The 21632-nt window shown below is 34.4% G+C and overlaps 1 protein-coding gene across 5 annotated transcripts in view; it reads right to left on the minus strand.

The window, feature by feature from the left end:
* The window catches only part of GALNT13 (polypeptide N-acetylgalactosaminyltransferase 13), a 600481-nt gene that overhangs the window by 164487 nt on the left and 414362 nt on the right, over positions 1 to 21632 (minus strand). For all 5 annotated transcript variants that reach the window (XM_070476184.1, XM_070476182.1, XM_070476181.1 and 2 more), the window contains one exon: positions 1203 to 1383. In XM_070476184.1, the coding sequence (XP_070332285.1) occupies positions 1203 to 1383 (181 nt within the window). The remainder of the gene's footprint in view (positions 1 to 1202; positions 1384 to 21632) is intronic.

Here is a 21632-nt window from a genome sequence, read left to right on the forward strand (position 1 = left end):
TGCTGTTCTTGCATGTTATGTAATAATGGCATTGATGACATAAGTCCTATTATAAACTATCAAAAATAGAACACAACAAATTATTTTACCAGTACAGCTCAATTTCTATTATATAATTTATGATTTGCTTTCTTTGTATAGATTGGAGATCTTAAAGGCAACCCTGTCTTCCTCTTATTTGTATCTTCTCATAATGTTTCATTTTTTTTTACTTAAAAACAATATCTCAGAGTTTTTTTTAATGCAGTATGGCTGTTGGAGATATTCTAGAAAATCTTAAAGAATAAAATCACTCATAATCACATCATCCAGTAATGGAATTTCTCACAATGATTTATTTTTTCTCTTTTAATAGGTTTAAAATATTTCTCTCTTAATATTTTAATTATTTGTTTTCTTTTAAAATTTGTTTTTAATTTTGAAAAATAAATATTATGTATTATAAAGAAAATTTATAATATATAGAAATTAATATTTTATTATAATTAATGAAATAATAAAAGAAATAATGAAATTACTCATAACCTCACTACCCAGTGATATCCTACTTCTATTTCCATATCTATCCTACTCTGTAACTAAAGTAGGATGCTATGTTATTGTCATATATTACTGCCTTTTCACATGCATAGATGAGTAATTTACTGTTATTAAATATTCTTTAAAGTATTTTTTATATCTGCATAATTTTCCATCTTGTTCCTGTGGGAAATCACTCACTCTCTCCCTACTCAGGTATTTTAAGAAAATAATGCAGAAAAAAAATCTCTGTAAGAACATTAAAAAAAAAAAAATTAAAAACATTTCTTACCAACACAGTCAGCATTAAGTGTGAAACATAGAAATAAAAACTTAAAATTTTTTTTCTTAAATTGTACTGATACATGTTAATTAAATTTGGATCTCCCTGTATATTGCTTGCTTATTTCTTTCTTTCTTTTTTTTTTAGTATAATACTTGTACTCATAAAGAAACAAATGAAAAAAGAATGTTCAGGCATTTGCGACAAGAATAGTCTCTCTCATTTTAGGTCAAAATTCACCTCACAGGACAACTTTTCAAACACAATCTTCTACAATATTACAGTGATAAACAATACCTTATTTAAAGGAATGGAATAATGGCAATAATGGAACATATAATCAGCATTCTTAAAACTTTGTTTTCCCCTGCAGAGGAAGAAAGATGTCAGAATGGCTTACCTGGGGATATGATATAGAAGAAATCTTTAAATTCATCCATCCAGACTTCTGCCAGTCTCCTGTTGTTCTTGTTGATGACATGACCAGTGCCACCCGGGAATGTGTAGGGAGTTGCCTTCCGAAAAACGTGGCCAACATGGGAACAAGTCACAATCTCCAGCGAGCCTCCACACTGCCAAATCTAGAAAAGAGAGCAATCGCACAATAATCACTGTAGAAAACGCAATAATACCATCTGAGAAGCAACCGAGGCTAACTCAGTTAAGGCCAAATCTTCAGGTCTTATGTGGTTCAAACAAACATCAGATGGACATAAAATGTAGAACTGGTAGACTTGGGTTTGGCAAAGGCTTCTAATTTGGAAGATTTGATATATTTAAATATTGTAGTATTGGAATTGAGGAAGTAAGATGGAATTATTTTTACATACCTTTATTAGATTACCAAATTTTTAGTTTGATATTAGAGCTAACCTAATTTCTATTTAATACATATTTGATACTCAAAATTTTCTAGTAAGTGAATTTGTATATGATGAATGCCATGAATGCCATATTCAGTAACTGAATTTGGTTTGGAGAAAATCAATTTATGGTACCCAACCACCTGGAATTCTAAATAACTATTCATTTTCAGTTGTCCATATCCCCTGTATCTTAGGCCTTTGACTAGATTATTGTTAAAACATGATAAGTATCCTTTATATCTGTTCAACATGTATGCAACCTTTAAAGCCCACTTCTAAGATCATTTCTTTTAGGAAGCTCTGTGGGGATACTTAGTATTGTGTGACTTTTGTAATTTAAACACACTTATATTAAGAATGTATTATAATGTAATTTAAACAACTTTTTACTTCACTATTGCTTCATTAAAACTATAAACTCTTGAAAGACATAAAACATATATTTCTTGGTATCCTAGATTTATTCTTCAGTTGGGGCTAGGTATTAAGTATACATAAAAGCTTTCTTTCTTTTTTGTTAAAGTGTCTAATGGTTTATGATGTTTATCTTTTTTGTGAATTGTACCTTTTATCATTAAAAAAATTCATATTTGTTTAATTTAAAATAAATTAAAAAACATTTATTTCTATAGATATATATGCACATATACTGTATTTATCCATCCCAATAAATAAAACTCATAATTATTGCTAGTTTTAATTGGAAAGACTCGATTTTATGCTGTAAATAACATTATTCTTATTTTGAAAGAAAAAGTTTTCTCCTATAGATCCCTCAAGTAATATTCATCTTAGAAGAGGGCTGCTATTGGTCTTAGGTAGCAGTAGGAGACATTTAATTTTTCTAGAATAATAAAGATGATAATTAAATTATACTCATCAATAATTGCACATTACATGCACAATTTATACTTTCTCATTTTTTAATTGTTTAAGCAGTGTCTTGCTAATAGAAAATATGTTCCAACCCAACACTGAAATGATGGACAATATAAAAGAGGAATGTAATTCACCATTCTCCTAGAAAGACATGATAGTTCTTTCTTAAATAATCAAATTACTTAACTGATCAGAAACCTTCTCATCTTTATAGCAAAAATTCTATATACTTTCTTGTAATTACACACACCTCTTTATGTTCTTCCTTGTCTACTAAAATGGAGAAAATTGATTCCTCTCCTATCAAAGACAAATCAGTACTTGTATGTCAGTCTAGGGCATATCCCTTAAGTCTGTCTTAACTACTGGTTTAGTCCTACCTTTGATTTTCTCCTGAAATATCAATTACTTTCCTCATTATTAGATTATGCCTATCTTTGTGTAGTATCTTCTAAAACCTATTTTTCCAGCAGATTTAAAAGAGATAAACAAACTTTAAAAATTATAAAACACAACAAAAATTCACCCCTTTATATTCCCATCCAACATATCTTTGTTTCCCTTCACTGTAATTAATATAAAAATTTATTGATATATATTATATCCCTTCCTCGATTTTCATCCATTTTCCTACTCATTTGTGAAATGCTGTTTATCTTTGTAGTTCCACAAAATTGCCACAATGAAAATCACAATTTTTTCCTTTGATGAATACTTAGCAGACTCCTTTCTTGGATTCTCTTGCTTTCCATCCTACTATGTCACTATTTATACATTTTCACTCTAAATTTCTATTTAAATGTTGGCATTACTCTTTATTTGCTATCTCAGTGGTCTTATTTGTTATTACTTTATGTATGATCTGAATACTCAAAACCTGAACAGTAACATCTTAGCCCAGACTTCTCCCGTGGGATCCAGACTTGTATATCCAAACATCTACTTGATACCTCCTCTTGCAAGACTCAGAGGCATCCAATTAAGTGTATCTGAAGTGGAATTGTTGATATATCTCCACCTGTCAAGCAGGTATTATTTTCTTTGTTTTTTTTTTTGTTTCTTTAAACCATCAATAAATGGAGCCACTATTCACCAGGTAGTCAATCGAAAAATAAAGACAACATAACTCCCCTTCTCTCCTCCCCCCATCCCCCCAAAAGTCCCTAGAAGTCATCACTGATTTCTTTTTTTCTTTCATCACTTATGGTTCCTCCATTAACAAATCCTGGTGGTGTTATCTATAAAGTAATTCTCAACATATCCATCTCTGACTCTACTGCCATCATGCTTGTTCTAATCATCAACATGTCTTGTCAGTCAACTGTAACAGACTCTTCTCTTTTCACTTTCACTATTGCTCTTCCATAATTTGCTTTGTGCTGAGAAATCAGAGTGGTCTTTAAAATTTTTAATCTTGCCATTTTTTTCCCCTGCTTTAATCCTTCAATAGTTTTTCATTGCACTGTGAATTAAATCAAAGCTTTCAGCTGAACATTACTAGTATTTTTAATAACTGAAAGTGACCAGAAATATATAGAATCTGTTCTAAATGACGTCAGATTAGACAGGAATATTCTTCAGAGCATGATGCAACAACTGGAGAAAAACTAACATTTTAAGTTTGTATACTCACTAAAATTCAGACTATGCAATAAACTCTGTTGCAAACACACCAGTGATTTACAACTGTCCTCAGGGTTTCCAATTTCTCTTTTTTTGCAAATATTGGATTAGCATTGTGGTTGTGTGAGGGCACTTATTTCTACTCTGCCACTTCTTGGTCTTACCCTGGTTTTATAGGCTTATGGCTTCTATGCCCTGAGCATGCACACAGAAAGGGAAAATATCTAGTCTGAAATCCTTTGAAAGTAGATTTCCAGTGTTCTCACTCGTAACATGAAAGTGCTGATTTTAGGTTGTCCTCTAACTTGCAATAAGACTTCATGTGTACATGTATAGGCATAATGCAGTAATGCTGAAGCTGAAACTTCAATACTTTGGCCACCTGATGCAAGGAACTGACTCATTGGAAAAGACCCTGATGCTGGGAAAGATTGAAGGCGGGAGGAGAAGGGGAAGACAGAGAATGAGACGGTTGGATGGCATCACCGCCTCAATGGTTTGAGTAACACGAGTTTGAGTAACCTCCGGGAGAGGGAGGCCTGGCATACTGCAGTCCATGGGGTCACAAAGAGTCGGACACGACTGAGCAACTGAACTGAACTGAATGAAGTAATGACTGTTGATTTACAAGACAGAAGGAAAACCTGTCCCTGACGTGGATTCTCACAGATGGAGTCAGCTTTCTGTGGTATATTTAAGAGAGACAACAGAAGTAACTGCTCCATACTCAGTGAATATTGGCCTGTTTCGCTTGTGGGTCATACTCGACTGACTCCTGGAATAAAGTGCGTAGTTTTCCCATTGCCATCTGTACTCAAAGGACGTGTAAAGAAATATTAATATTGCAATTCCTAAGTAAAGCATCTCCCCCATACTTGCATAGAAATAAAAAGATCAAGGTAGAAAAGCATAACATTATGCATTAGTTAAGCTGATATCTAACCATGATAATCCCCAGTTAGTTTACATAAAAACAAAATATTTAACTGACCAGACGGTTACCAAGTACTTAGTAGACATTTGGGTAATGTGAAATAATTAAAAAATAAACAGTTTCCAGAAAACTATATGATTAAATATTAAAGTGGAGAAAATTCCAACTGAGTGGAGTCCTTAATGACTAAGATAATTCCCTTAGTGCATCTTCAAAAATATTTGGGATGGATGGAAGAAAGAAAAGAAAGAAGAAAAAACAAAGGAAGAGTGTGACATGGTCATTAAGAACTTGGGCTTAAAAACAAGCAAAAATAATTTTCTAGCGGCTCTCTGACTTACTATCTATATATACTTTTGAAAATTACTTCTGTCTTCAAGACTTTAATGTTCCCATTAGAAAACAGGGATAATAATAACTACTTCCTAAAACCTTAATGAGATTGTCCTTATTAACCACCATGCCTGACACTTCACATGGAAAGAAATAAAATTTTATTTGTATACTACTTAACGTTCATTGTTGTTTCTATCAAGGAAAACCAAAATCTGTAGATTATTAGCTGATTCTTTCTTCTTAAAAAAGTCAAATTTTGGTGAGTTTTGCCTCTTTTGAGAACTGTAATATCAATGTCTAGGGGTTTAGGTGAGGAGTTTAAAAGAATAGCCAATTAGTTTCCAACTAGAATACTGAATTTTGTTCTCTGAAATTATTTACAATGTCTAAACAATTTAAACTAAATAAAACAATGTATCATCTACATGAATATGTGATGCATGAATTGTTTTGTACCATTGGACATATCTGATTGTTATTTCCTCAGCTTCCAAAAGATTAATATTTGTATATTACCTATCTCAAAGAAATTTGACCCTGTGTAAAACACAAACTGTCCTTTTATGCACAGAGGATTGAAGTTAGCTGGTTACTTACCTTTGTTTCCAAATACTTTCATGAGATTCTGATGATAGAGAAGGTTATTAATCAAAATGTAAAATACCCATTGCTCATTTGATAATGTACTTTATTTTCTTCCACTAGATAGAAGACAATTAACTAACATACATTACTCTTTTCATGTTTTTTGGCACCTACATCAGTGACATTTTAATTAAGGTTCATAAACTTCCTAAGCTCCAATTTAGCAATGTCAGTTCTAGTGCTGCTATTGTTTCTAATTTTACAGGCTGTTGTGCCAAATTCATGCAGGTGCTTGTTTTTATACAATCTTTATCCCCCCACCCCTCAACCCATCTACATACTGTCTATCACTGGCACAAAGCCATTGTTTAACATGGGCTTAATAACAACCACCACAACACACATGAAGGACACACAGCACAATCGTTGAGTGTGTAGGCTCTATTTCCTGATACTGTATCCTAGCTCTGACATCCACATCTTTTTGTGCTTTGGTTTCAGGTAATAAGATGAGACTTGAAGAATCTACCCCAGAGGATGTTGTGAGGAGGAAGGGAAGCAGCGCACGTAACAATACTAAACTTTTATGTGAAAATGAATTTGAATAAAGCAAATAGGGGAGGTTTATAAAGGTATTATTATAATCATCTAGAAAAGAGATGAGAATGACTTGGACCAGAGTGATGATGGCAAGGGAAACAAATTCAATAATGTGACATAATTTGGGGGATTAAAATTAAGAATTAATGTATGTGCTTTCCCTTATGTATCACATCCTCTCTAATAAACTTATTTCATATACATTTTCTGCCAGTAAACAGATCTTAACTATGTTATCTTTCATTGATCTCCATTTTCACTGATTTCACATTTACTGTTTATATCATCCCACTCTGCCTCATTTAGCTCTTCTGTATACTTTTGCATCTCGATAAATATTTGTGTATGTGTGTGCATATTTAAGTATATGTATATTGATAAAAATACATTATATATATACATACATACATACATACACACACACACACACACGTGCACACACGGTGGCTGAGTTGGTGAAGAATCTGCCCACAATGCAGGAGACCCCAGTTCGATTCCTGGGTTGGGAAGATCCCCTGGAGAAGGAATAGGCTACTCACTCAAGTTTTCTTTGGCTTCCCTTGTGACTCAGCTGGTAAAGAATCCACCTACAACGTGGGAGACCTAGGTTTGATCCCTGGCTTGGTAAGATCCCCTGGAGAAGGGAATGGCATTCCCCTCCAGTATTCTGGCCTGGAGAATTCCATGGAAGTTATGGTCCATGGGGCCGCAAAGGGTCAGATAAAACTGAGAGACTTTCACTTTCATGTATATATACATATATATATATATATATATATATATATATATGACATATATACAGCTTTCCTGTGGCTCAGATGGGAAAGAATCTGCCTGTAATACAGGAGACCTAGGTTCGATCCCTGGATTGGGAAGATCCTCTGGACAAGGGCATGGCAACCCACTCCAGTATTCCTGCCTGTAGAATCCCCATGGACAGAGGAGCCTGGTGGGTTATAGCCCATGGGGTCACAAAGAGTCGAATATGGCTGAAAGACTAAGCACAGCATATATATACACACACATACACACACACATACATACATATATTATTTATATATATATATAAATCTTATATACCAACCATATAACTATCTCTTTGAGAAAAAAAATCACACATTTCATTTTATAAAACTGAACTTCAGCATCACATGAAAGTTATTTTATGAAATTGAGTATCATCATCACATACTTCACTTTATGTAAATGGTATAATTCACACAGTGAAAAAAAATCACAACTTAAATATGCTGCTATATTGGTGTTTTACAAAGTTTAAAAATGCTTAAAATACTGGTTCATGATATATATTAACTGATCTATTAATATTGATATAAGGAAACCTGGAAAATTACACAGTATACACAAATGTGTGTGTATCATAAAGTGGATTTAGGAACACAAGTTCTTATTTTCTTACTTCTGGCAAAAGGACAACTGAAACAGGATACTATGACTCAATTTTCACCTATCACTCTATAGTCATTGTTTGTATCAAATAATCCCTGTCAGCACTTCAACTCTCTACTTTGTTTATACATATTCAAGTAGACCGGTGACAAATCCTTTCATTTTTATAATTGAGGCGAAGTCTAAAAGAGCTTTCAGTAAGATCCTGAAGGCACTGTGATCCTTGATAAGTTGGCATAAACACAAGAGGCATGGAAGTCATTATTCTAAAGAGGCAGACAGAAGGGGATCAGTAGGCATTTTCTGTTTCATTCCTGACAAGAAACTTGTAAGCTATTCTTCATAGTCATTTTGATTTGGATAAATGTCTCATTTAATTGTTTGGTTTGTCTCATAACCTAGTTTTCAGTTCACGGTGTATGGTCTGGAAGAGGTTTCCAGAGCTCAAATCACATCCTGATATTATCATCATATCTCAAGATGAAGACTTTTGTATATCAAGATGCTGTGGCCTTTAAAGTACTCACTTGAGTTGCCACAGATCACAGATTCAACATGTCTAATGCATCTATCCAGTAATAGATAATTTAAATTTTAATAGAATCATTTTTATCAAAAAGAAAGCATCAGATTTAAAACTGGAAAGCCAGATTCTGAACTTGAAATAAACAAAAACTGATTGTAGAATGTGAGGCAAGTTAATCTTGATAGTCCTTGGAAAATTCACATGTAAAAAGAAGAGGAAGAGAGGTTGATAATGACTAAATTTTCTTTTGGAGTCCTAGGATCCAGACCAATCTCCTTGTATGGAGCAAATGACACTTTTAGAGACCAGATTTTCAGATGGGAATGATAAAACTCAACATTTTCCTCTTTAGGGCGAGCTTACTTTACCTTAGCTGTCTTAGAAGTCTTAGAACTCTTTGGATAGCAGAAAGTCTGAGGTTATAAAACTTATTATGAGGCAATCAATGTGTTTTCTCCTCTCAAACTTGATAGTTCTGTTTTAGAAATGTCACAGATATTATAAAGGCAAGGAAAACCACCACATCACTTTCAATCTCCGGAGGTTTTCAAGAAATGTCCAAATATTAGAGCAATTTGTTTGAAGATTTTATTTTCACCTTGGCATGAGATGTAGAAAATTCTAATCTGAATCTATACTATTTCATGGAGAAGGCAATGGCAACCCACTCCAGTGTTCTTGCCTGGAGAATCCCAGGGACGGGGGAGCCTGGTGGGCTGCCGTCTATGGGGTCACACAGAGTCAGACACGACTGAAGCGACTTAGCAGCAGCAGCAGCATGCTATTTCATGTTGGTTCTAAAAATCCATTTGTCAACTACTTTCCTTTATAAAATACTTTGTATCTTAAATTAGAACTGAACTTCCTGAAAGCCCCAAATTCTAAATGGACCTCTTATACCTACTCACTTCATACAGGACATAACACATTAATCCTGAAATGACTTTCCTAAAGGGAAATCTCCCAAACTAGTTTATCTTTTTCCTTTGCCAAAGACTTAGCAAGTGACTCCTGGGGGCCAAGGAACAGGGGATGAGGCACAAGGAAGGGAGAGAAGGAAAACAGAGCAGAAGCTTGAAAAGGTGTGCTTATCCTGGGTGTGACTAGAAGTGGAGGAACTGTTCTGAAAAGGAACTAGGCAGTCTATGTATGAACCACTGTGTATCACAAGTATAATGAGGCAGCTGTGGTTATGGATGGAGTCCTTTTAACCTTGTCTCCCATTCTTCTCAAACACAAGCACCCATTCTCAGCAGTTAACATGAAGAGTGACAATACTTTTAAAGCACACATGTCAACATTTTATAATATAAATTCTACTATTACTTTTTGCCTCTCAACAACTTTCTTCACCTCAGAGCATTCTGACCTTCAGAATTACACATCATGGCCGCTGAACTTTCTGGCATCAGGAGAACTGTTCATTATCCCACATCTTTTTGGGATTACTGATACTACAGAAATTCTCGATTTTCCTTTAGATCAACAGAGCAACACACAGTCTTGATTATGTTATAGCAAATCTTCCAATTACTTGTGAATATAGCAGGCAAGAAATGAAGAACAAGAAGTAGCCTACCGGATATTGAAAATCCTATGTAATATAAGGAGGTTTTGCTTAAGAAAATTAGTACCAAACTTTTCATATTTACAAAAAAGTATTGCTGTTCTATCAGTATAGATGGTTGCAAGCAGATAATTCATGGAAAAGAAAAGAACACAAGAGCTATGTGATACAGTGATACTTTTTCATCTTTCAAATAATCAATAATCTTAAAGTTTGATAATACTGGAGGTTTTGGAATATTTAGTGCTTTGAAGGGGACTACTAAAAAAAATCTAGAATTAATGGGATTTATGCTTTCCTTGTGGTATAATTAATCCTACAAATAAATTTCAACTCTGGAAAATTGCATATAGATGAGATTTTTGAGAACTAGATGAAAAGGTCTGTGATTATTAAATGAGGTGTGGGTCATATATTCTACATTTGACACTGCTGTCCTCCCATGTCTGATGATCTGCCTGCCTGTCAGTTATCAGTAACATCTGCTGCTAGCAGTCACAGAGCAGCTCAGGACAGCTGTGTGATCCTGCCCTAGAATTCATGCCAGAATGGTCATCTCTGAATATCAGTAGACCACCTGGGCATCCAGCAACAGTGTATAACAACATCTCCTGCTCTTTCATGAATGCCAAAGATACAGAAAAAGAACTTGGATGCAGAAGGAAAAGAAAACCTGGTACCTCCAAAAAGAGTTATCCCTCAGTTACCGAATTTCTCCATCTGTAAACCATCCACCTCCTCTGACTGCAGTTATAACATTTTAGTTTAAGTGAACCTCCTATATAACTTGCAAAGTGGTCAAGCACTTTTCAAATGGAAGGCCTGTGATCAGTATGAGGCAATGGAATGACCTCTCAATCCTCAAGCTATTTCCCTCGGGACTTGGCTGGCATTTACCGAGCAAATATTTACTAGCCATTGACTTTGTGTCAAGCACCATGCTGGACTCTGGGGCATGCAGAAAGAATAATAAAACATGGTTCTCTATCTTCAAGTAGTTCACAGGCCAGTCTAGTTTTGTGAGTGTAAGAACCAGGCATGTTAAGGTCCAATCATCAGCTTGCATTTGGCAGCTAAGAGCAGTCTCCCATGCCAACAAGAAAAGGATTGTCTTAAGAGGTACTCACTCTAACCATAATCCCTTCATGGACAGAATTTTCTTTTCCTGGTTTTTAATCATCTGGAGACATTCTGTTTTGTATTAAGGACCTGAGACATTTTCAAACAAAGTTATAAGTTCTGCTTCAGATAAAGAAGCAGAATGTGTCCCTTTTCCTAGAGAACACATATAAAACTCTAATGCCATGGATGGAAAACTATGTTTTTCTTCCATAAATCACCTTACAGATATCTTTTTCTTTGTTGTAAAATTTTTAGTCAGATAAAAGTGAAACATATAAAAATATCCATATTGATATGAAGCACTCACTACAAATACTCACAATACCCACTGTGATGGGAAGTCATACCCTACTTTGACAGGTTTTGATTCTTTAAAATTAAATTGGTAGTGGTCAACATAGGTTACATTACACTTGAGAAGACGAATTAAGAAGGAAACATGAAATAGCAACCCTTAGACTATTACTTGGCTTACTTATTAGTCACAAACCAGAAGAAGATGACACATGGTTTATTTCTCCAGATCTGATGCTGAAAGCACAGTGACGGTAATTTCCCCATATCTGTTTCATTAAAATTGCAACATGTCATTCTTGTGACATTTAAAGATTGTTTCATAGAGAACATCAATGCTCACTCAGGTGCTTGCTGAAGAAGCTGTGTTTAATCCAAAATTTTCTCCTCTTACCAAGCTTCCAATATCAACCCCATCCTCTCTGTAGATAATCTGTTGCTTTCCACTCTTCTTGAGCTCAAAGAAGTTGACCCAACTTTCTATTCATTTCTACCTTGAAATATCTCATATAGTCTTAGTTGTTTCTTTCTGTTTTAAGAGGGAGAGTCAACTCTCCAAAGATAAATCCTGCCCTTAAGATCCTGAACTCAAATAGAGGAACGCTAGACTGGGAGCAAAAGGTGTGGGTTTGATGTTCAGCCCTGACAACTTCTAGCTGCATGACTTAGTTTCTTTGCAACTCAAAACATTTAATTCTAGAAAAAAACAACAATACTCATTCACAGTGCTTTGGTAAGAACACAGTGAAACAATAAGCATAAAACTGTTGTAAACTAAAAAGTGGTACTTTACCATATCTAGAATATTCTTCCAATATCTGTAGGCATTAATCTGATCAGTTGTTCCTTCCTCTTTCTTCTTCACTATATCTTAGATTTTAAAATCCTATCAGCTTACATCTTACTTTATCTATGATAAAATAAGAATAACAAATATAAAGTAATTACTTTGATCATATTTACCCTTTAAGTTACTATGCATTTTCTTCCCTAATTACTGGGAATCTTCTTTAAAAAGTGTTTCTTTTCTCTATGTATCTTTACAATTCAATTTTCTTGACATCTTACATTCTAGTAGTTTTCTTGATCCTATCATCTAAATTTGCACATGAAGCTTTTTATGAGCTTTCATAATTCTTTCTCACTTCTCTGCAGCATTTGACATGCTGACAATCACCATTTCATTCTAAGTTCTCCTGATATATATTTCTTCTTTCCTGACAGCTTTGGTTTGGCATTCACTTTCTCTTTTTTTCTCCCATCCCTAAATGTATGTGCTACCTAAGGACATGCGTTGCTATTCTGCCCTCTCTATTTTCTTTCTTGGCAAATATCCATGCTCATATACTCATTTAATTATAAGTTCTGTAAACCTAACTTTCAAGTCTGTCACCTTTCTTACACAATAATTTGCCTCCACTCTGGAGCACATTTTCAATTTCCTCAGATATACTTTTAACTTTCTATGACCTTAACGAGTCAAGAGTTTCCATTCTGTTCCTCAAAACTGACAAGAAAGCTTGTAGGTCCTGGGGTCTTCTCTTGCAAAGTCAGAGAAATGCTCAAGGAGCACTAGGTTTTCATCAGGTCTAATTATCACTCATCATTTCAGGGTTAGTGTGGGACACTTTACCCTTAAACAGTTAATTTCTATATTCCTATCTTAATTCAGAAATTCTGGAAGTTAAGATGATTTCTCAAACCCAAATAAAAGAATGTAAAGTTGTTTTACCAATTAAGATGCAGAATGTAAAATCATAAGTAAAACTATGCGGTCCTACTGTGCAGCATAGGGAACTATATTCAATACTCTATGATAAACCATGATGGAAAAAAATATAAAAAATGAATGTCTAATGTGTATAACTGAGTCACTATGCTGTACAACAGAGATTGATATAACATTGTAAATCAACTATACTTCAATAAAAAATAAAATTAAAAAACAAATAGAATGTTGGTTGACCAAATAAAATGGAGAAAATATATAAGACCAAGACTGCATATTACTGAACTATGAAATAACAAAACGAGTAGAAAAGTGTAATCAAATCTTTGACAATGGAGGAATTCATGTAGAAACATGTTTTAGTATCCAGGCACATCATGGTGGCAACAGAGGAATGCTACACCACAATTTTTATTTCAATTTTTGCATATTTGTAGTATAAACCAGTAGCTAGTTTGATAATAAAATATTTTAAGAATTTGTAATCAATCAAGTTCGAATTCCTGCAGATATACTGAAATCTATTAAGATGAATCTATTTTTACAGGTAATTTAAAAATCTATTAAAAATCACCAACTACCTTTTCAACGGTACTTAAAACTCAATATTATTGATACTTAATATTCAAATTCTGAACAGTTGGATCAATCTTCCCTCAATATTATTTCACACCCTCAAAAGAATCATTGCTGGTATCTAGAACCAGTTATTGCTGAAATCATTCAGTCTTATTTAAATAAATCTCATAATTGGTTTCCTTTTTTAACTACATTTCTGGTTGACTAGAACAACAGTAAAATGATTGGTAATCATGCACTTAAGACAGACATCACCAACAGTGACAGTATAATCATAGCTTAAGACGTTGCACATTTACTGCAGTAGTTACCATAGAGACTTATATTTGGCTCTTTAATACAAAGTACATGAATTTCATTTTGAATACATTCATTTTGGTTAGCAAGGTGCACCAGCTTTCCTAGTAATGCACATATATAGGCACAACAGTTTTGGAATTTTGTCCCAGAAATCTTTAAGGGATCAAACATAGGCATATTTTTAAAAATGTGTATATATATATATTCAGTTCCTGGAGTTTTTAATGGGTACTTCATCATTTGAAGCCTAGTTTAGCAAAAATTTATATATTTAATGGCTTAGTGATATTTTATTAAAGTAATTCTCAAGAGGGAAAACAAAAGGTAGGCGAACCAGATATTCCAGCCTAAACTCAGGTGTGGTTCAAAGCACAAAGAAGGAAAGATTACAGTAGCAAAGTTCTGAGATTTCACTGATTTCAGGTCTCTGCTCCTCTCCTGCCCTACTGTCTACAACACTTGAAATTTTAATTTACAGATTCTTCCCTGGTTATCTTAGATCATAGAAATTTTTCCTTTGAACATAATGAGTTTTATATTTGCACCTTGAAATGATCCTATACTATATTATACTCTCAAAACCTTCAATAAATTTGGTGATGATCTATCTACAGATATACCATCCACAGGGTCTAGTGCAGGTCTAGGTATATAATTATTTATATTGATTGATGGGTAATATGGGAGTAGATTGATACATAAGCATATAAAGGTAATATAAAGTATAATGCAAACATTACTGATGCATTAGAATTAAAACCAAACACATGGGAGAAAGAACCTTCTGAGATCCATTATGATAATACGTGTAAAATAATTCTATAAAGCACTATTCAAATATAAAGCCTCATCAAAAAATAAACTCCTAGAGGAGTTTTGTTCATTTGAGCAACAATTGTTCTGAGAGAATAAACTGTTCTTATCCCTAAAATAGGAAAGCTTTCCTTTCCCAAAGCATTAGGATATTTGTGCTCTTACAGACTTGGAATGAGAGATGTGATGCTCTTGCATTATGCTCCACAGTGAATGTTCTCTTTGCAAATCCTTGCATAGATGGATCCTTCCTGTCAATTTGGTCTCAGCTAAAAAGTTTCTTTAGAATGGTCTTCCTTGACCACTCTAAAGTAATGCATTGCTCCACCTTTCACTGGATTTTCTTCAAAGCACTCACCTTGATTTGAAATTAACAGACTACTTTCTTTTTCCAGTTTATTCATTTATCATATATCTCCCTCTGGCACAAGTTCTATGAGACTATGGACAGATCTTCTACAGGTCTGTATGTCTAATTACTAACAAATATTTATAAATTAAATAGTAAAATTCTCCAAAGTAAATTTACTTACAAACTTCATTTGAATTTAATGGCAGGTTTATTTCATTTCCTCAAACCCAGGATATATAATATAAATGATCCTTAAAATTTCAAAACTTGAAATATTTTTGGAAGTTATTTAACTCTCCCTTTCCATTAAGGGAAAAAAAAAATGGAACCTTAATTTATAAAATAAATAGTTCAAAGTCAATGCACTGAGCACATATTTAGATACAAAAAGGATGTCAAACATTTCATTATCAGAATATCTTAGGTGCACTTTAAATGTAAGTCAGCAGCATAATTGACTTAATTATCAGTGCCATTTCGTATGAGTAAGTACACTTAATGGGAAGCTTTAGTAAAATATGGCCATGACAGGAAGTGTCAGACTTTTCCATGCAACAATTCTGAGCACATTAAACTCTTCAGAAAGTTCTTTTTATCGCCATAAATTCAAATAGTTAAATTGAGGTTCTTCATATTTAGAATCATAAGGATTTTTATAGTTAATGTGAATACACATGGGATATTTCGTCTCTGTACATTAGCAGAGAAAAAAAAAAAACAGTCAGAATTAGTGTGTTTTACAAAAGAGACATTTCAGATATTTGTCCCTAATAAAGGTTATTGGTTTCTTAATGTGCTAAAATTCAGTAAAAAGCTAAGTGAATCTGGCTTATTGCTATTTCCTCCTATAGGGAAATTCTGTGTAGTATCTTTGAAACGTACCTGCAATTGTTAAAGAAAAACATTGTCCAAAATGTTTTTATCAAGTTTTAGAAATCATAGATTCTCTTTTCTGTATTTTTGCTTCCATTTAATGATTTAATTCAAGAAAACAGAGCCAAAATTTAGAGTAATCTTAAAATTTATCCCAGTGAGTATTTCTGAATAAATCCCATAAAGAATCATTCAACTCTGGTTTATATATTAATGGAAATAAAATGCAGATTTTACAGATTACTATTTTCATAGGGTCTTAACTCCATTTTCCCCATTTTATGCATTTCATACATATCCATCTTCAAACTTTCATAATTTCTGAATTTTCTTAATTATCTAACACCTTCTGGATGTCTGGTGAGCCTTCTGCACTGCAGGAAGATTCTTTACCATCTGAGCCACCTGAGAAGCATACCTCTCAACACTCATTTGCAATAGATATTACACTGTAAACTTTTAAAAATAAATATATTTATTATCACACTATATACTTTATAATAACCACAATTAACTTTCATCTGGGCCTTTATGAATATTTAACTATTTGCACTCAGAATCACATACACATAAATTTAGACAGGTAGATAGATGATTAATAGATAGATGGATAAAATAAACAGAGCAAACAGAATAAGTTGAATTTCAGATGTGTATATCTGCAGGCTGACAAATATAGTGTACATCTACATTATCAGAGAAACACTCATGATAAGAATCCAGGTCATGAAAAAGAAGCAGTGAATGTTATCAGTTCAAGAAGGCACTAAACTGTGAGTGGTACTATTACCCCCAAAAAATATTTTTTTATAAAAAAATCACTTTTAGAGATAACTAAGTGACTATAAAAGGGAAAAGTAAGTCAAAGTCGCTCAGTCGTGTCCGACTGTTTGCGACCCCATGGACTATACAGTTCATGGAATTCTCCAGACCAGGATACTGGAGTGGGTAGCCTTTCCGTTCTCAAGGGGACCTTCCCAACCCAGGGATAGAATCCAGGTCTCCTGCATTGCAGGTGGGTTCTTTACCAACTGAGCCACAAGGGAAGCCCTATAAAAGAGAACCAGAGATTAATATCAAGTTCTAGTGTACCTAAGTCCCCTACAATGACTTGTATTTCTAAAACAAAATACATCTCAATGTAGCATATGTTTATGAGGTTAAACATTACATGCATGACTATCTAATATAATATCTATTCTCACATTTTGCTTTTGTGAACAAGAAAGTTCAAATGAAGAAGTATAGTTATCAAAATGACCAAGCCTTACCGTATTATAACTTTAAATGCAAAACAAGTTCTGCTAGTCATAGAAACAAGAGAGGCAGGAAACTAACATTATCCTAAAGTTTGATTAATATCTAATTATCCTGTTGTTCACTTGTGTTTTCTAAAGGAGCAGAGGAAATCAAGTATGCATTATGGTTAACATTCAAAATAAAATTATAACATTTATTTTAGAAAATAGAGTTCTCTATAGATATCTAAATTAAATATTACATGATCTTATTGACCCAATGTTCTGAAATATATATAATAGATGTAACACAGTCTCTAGAAACAATGTCTTAGCTACCCCTTACCTAAAAATATTTTATTCTATAATTTCAATTAAATGAAGAATAAACAGACTGAAGAGATATGTTTAAACAACTGTTAGAGTGGTGGCCTAAACGCCAGAAAATCTCATTGTAAGCACAGAAGTAATAATTTGAAGCCATCTGCATCATGTTTAAGGTTTATCCTGCAACAGATAGATAACTTTAGAGTAGTTTTCTGGACTAAATAATTGCTAGTGGTTTCTATTCTTTACGGAGGCTATACAAGAACATAATCTCTTAGACTTTTATGTCTGTTTATGACCTCTTAGACTTTAAAAGCAGAGAAGGCAATAGACCCCACTCAAGTACTCTTGCCTGGAAAATCCCATGGACGGAGGAGCCTGGTAGGCCGCAGTCCATGGGGTCGCTAAGAGTCGGACACGACTGAGCGTCACTTTCACTTTTCACTTTCATGCATTGGAGGACATGGCAACCCACTCCAGTGTTCCTGCCTGGAGGATTCCAGGGATGGGGGAGCCTGGTGGGCTGCCGTCTATGGGGTCGCACAGAGTGGGACATGACTGAAGTGACTTAGAAGCAGCAGCAGCAGCAGCCTTTAAAAGAGGCTAATAAGATACAAATTTTCAGTTATAAGTTCTAAGATCTAATGTACAGTTTGGTAACTATAGTTAATAATTCTGTTTTACATACCTGGAATTTGTTGAGAGTATATCTTAACTATGTGAGGTGATGAATATGTTAATTAGCGTGATTGTGGTAATCATTTCCCACATCACATATGTATAGCATCATGATGTAAAACTCAAATAGATACAATTTTTGCCAATATATCTGAGATGGGGGAAAGAGGTTAGGAAGTTTCTATGTTAATATTAAGTGAGTACTTTTTAATACTTAAATAAAAGTGTTCTACAAAACCATCTCCACCAAAATTGGGGATAACACATGAACTTAGATTAAGTTAATTTAGTTAAAAGATTTCTATTAGAGTCTGGTTTCTATGACTAGCCAAATGAAACAGAAACAGTCAAGTTTTATATATTGACAATCCAATATACTCAAATTTACATGAATTAAATTTAAATAAAGCAAACAATTCTTACAGATATAACTCAACTAGACTTCTGTCAAAATTTATTTCTATTTAATAAATTATTATGATTGACATTTTCATTTGTAAAAACTATAATTGCATGGATTTTTAAAAAAATTCTTTACTTTCAATACTTTCACAAACCTTAATACTACAATCCCCAAAAAGTCTACAAACTTTTCGCTTCATTTACCATGCTATTCTGTTCAATAAGAATTTCTGCCTTTCATTTTTCCATTATATATTATGTCCAGTCAAATTTCTTTTCTACTTCATTACTTGTGAAATTTTGATATAAATGGACATGTTCTTCAGATAAATATATTGCTACTTTTATAGTGATCTAGAAGGAAAGAAAATTGAGGCATTTAAAGTAAATCCCATTCTGTTCATTAAACTACTGATTGTTGTCAAAAGAGCTTATTTTTAAGGGTAGTGATAATAATAAAATGAAAATTTCCATAGTATGATACAGATCATAAAAAAATCAATAAGTATTGTCTTATTTAACCTACATAGTTGTCCTGAGAGGGAGATGGTTAGAATCATACTGAGGGTATTTTAAAAGAAACTAGGCTAAGATACAGTGGGAACGTCACCTAGACTGTAAGTCTATAGCTGATTTGATATCATCAGTTACATTTCTTCTTCATTTGTTTCTCTTTGGAAGATGTTTCTCTCTTTCTCTGTGTGTGTGTGTGCATGCATGCTTTAATACTTATCAACTTTACTGCAGTATAATTAACATACACTGGACTTGTCAACTACAAATTGAAACTTGCCATGGGCACCCGCTTGTCAATGCAGGAAACGTAAGAGATGCGGGTTCAATTCCTAGGTCAGGAAGATTCCCTGGTGTAGGAAATGGCAACCCACTCCAGCATTCTTACTGGGAGAATCCCACGAACAGAGGAGCCTGGTGGGCTACAGTGCCATGTGGCTGGATGGGTTGGACATGACTGAAGTGACTTAGCACACACATGGGCACTTGCCATCTTGCTCGACGAGGGTTGAGTTGTGTGTTGCTGCATCTACCGACCTCCAGGACTCCCGTAGGAGTTCAGGGTGGAGAGCAGAGACAAGACACTCTGCGCTCCAGGAGAGCTGTCAGGACAGGTCCTCAGATAGGCATTTTCTGGAGCTGATTTTCTACACCCATTCATGCGCCTCCTCATATCTAGAAAAGAACTAAATCCTTAATGGTGATGACTGCTTCTTGTGACGAGCAGAAGCTTCACAAGATCAGTAGAAACTTGCTGGAAAAATATATGCTCGAGTCCATGTATTCTTCCTTTACCAAAAGCACGTGTGTACTGACTGACCTTCCCCCCTGCCCCTTTGGAAGAGTCTCTCAAAGCTCTCTGAGCGCTGTCTCCCAGGCTCAGTCCTCATTTTGCCCCAAATGAAACTTAACTCACAACTCTCATATTGTGCATAGTTTTAAGCTGACAGATTAAGTGATGCTGACTAGTGCCATGACTTGCTCAAAACTGCACAGTTTAAACCACTAAAACAATAACACCTGCCACTTATGACACAATTTATGTGTGACAAATGGGGGTGATCAGCACTAAGTACACCATCTCATTTAATAGTTCCCAAGAACAAATCCAAAAAGTGATGCAATCTTTCTTAAAGATGTGAACAAACTAGAGCTCAGGAGACCTGATGCCTTACCCAAACTCACACAGGTGGTGCTAGAGCCGTGGTCTTGAACCCACGATGCCTCCCTTCTGGACCATACTTGTAACTTTTCCTTGTAGCTCAGTTGGTAAAGAATCTGCCTGCATTGCAGGAGACCTGGGTTCAATTCCTAGCTTGGGAAGATCCCCTAGAGAAGGAAATGGCAACCCATTCCACTACTCTTGCCTAGAAAAATCCCATGGACAGAGGAGCCTGGCAGGCTACAGTCCATGGAGTCATAAGAGTCAGACACGACTTAGCGATTAAACCACAATCACATTTCATTGCAGTGGGACACTCTTCTGAGTCCTTTGCTGCCTTCTGACTTTTTATGAGTCAGTTGGTTCTACAATGCAGATTCTCTCATATATTGTATGCTTCTAGAAATGCTGCCCTGTGCTATTGCCTCATGCAAGGCAAGTACTTTTGGTGGTGACGCTTTTTGGATGGTACTGATGGTGCCATCGGGGATACTATTTAAAGATAGATGACACCTTTGATGATAAAGTCATACTATACTGGGTTAATTTTGTCATAAACTATTTTATATGGATATTCATTTCTCAATCCTCCTATCTAGAATTTCAACCACTAAGAATTTCCAACACCTGCTGCTTCATATTCCTCTTCCCTTCCTTAGTTTTTTTCTCTTAAACACTATCACTAACATAGTAATATATTTTACTTCTGTTTATTGTCTGTATCCTTCACTAAAATATAAGTTCCATAAGGACACACAGTTTTGTCTATTTTGTTCACAACCCCATGCCCTGCACCTATTGAGCAGGAAATAAATATCAGTTAAAAAAATAACATTTATATTTCAGGACTTATGTTAGTTTGATGATTGTTGTGTAATGGCGTGGAAAATAGTATTTGAGACTAATTTTTCAAGAGCACTTGGATCTACTTGTACGTATTTTCCCTGGGCATGTATTACCCATAGGAGGCTATAGTCTATTAGAAGATTAAATCACTAGATGAGAACACATTCTCAGTATTCTGGAAGAAGATTGCATTTATATATTAACTTCTCCTCTTTCTCCTGATAATACCACTAGTTTTTAGGGTTGTCATGTTATGGAGGAATGAATCTGATTAGG

The sequence above is a fragment of the Odocoileus virginianus genome, chromosome 13, assembly GCF_023699985.2.
Source record: "Odocoileus virginianus isolate 20LAN1187 ecotype Illinois chromosome 13, Ovbor_1.2, whole genome shotgun sequence".
Classification (NCBI taxonomy): Eukaryota; Metazoa; Chordata; class Mammalia; order Artiodactyla; family Cervidae; genus Odocoileus; species Odocoileus virginianus.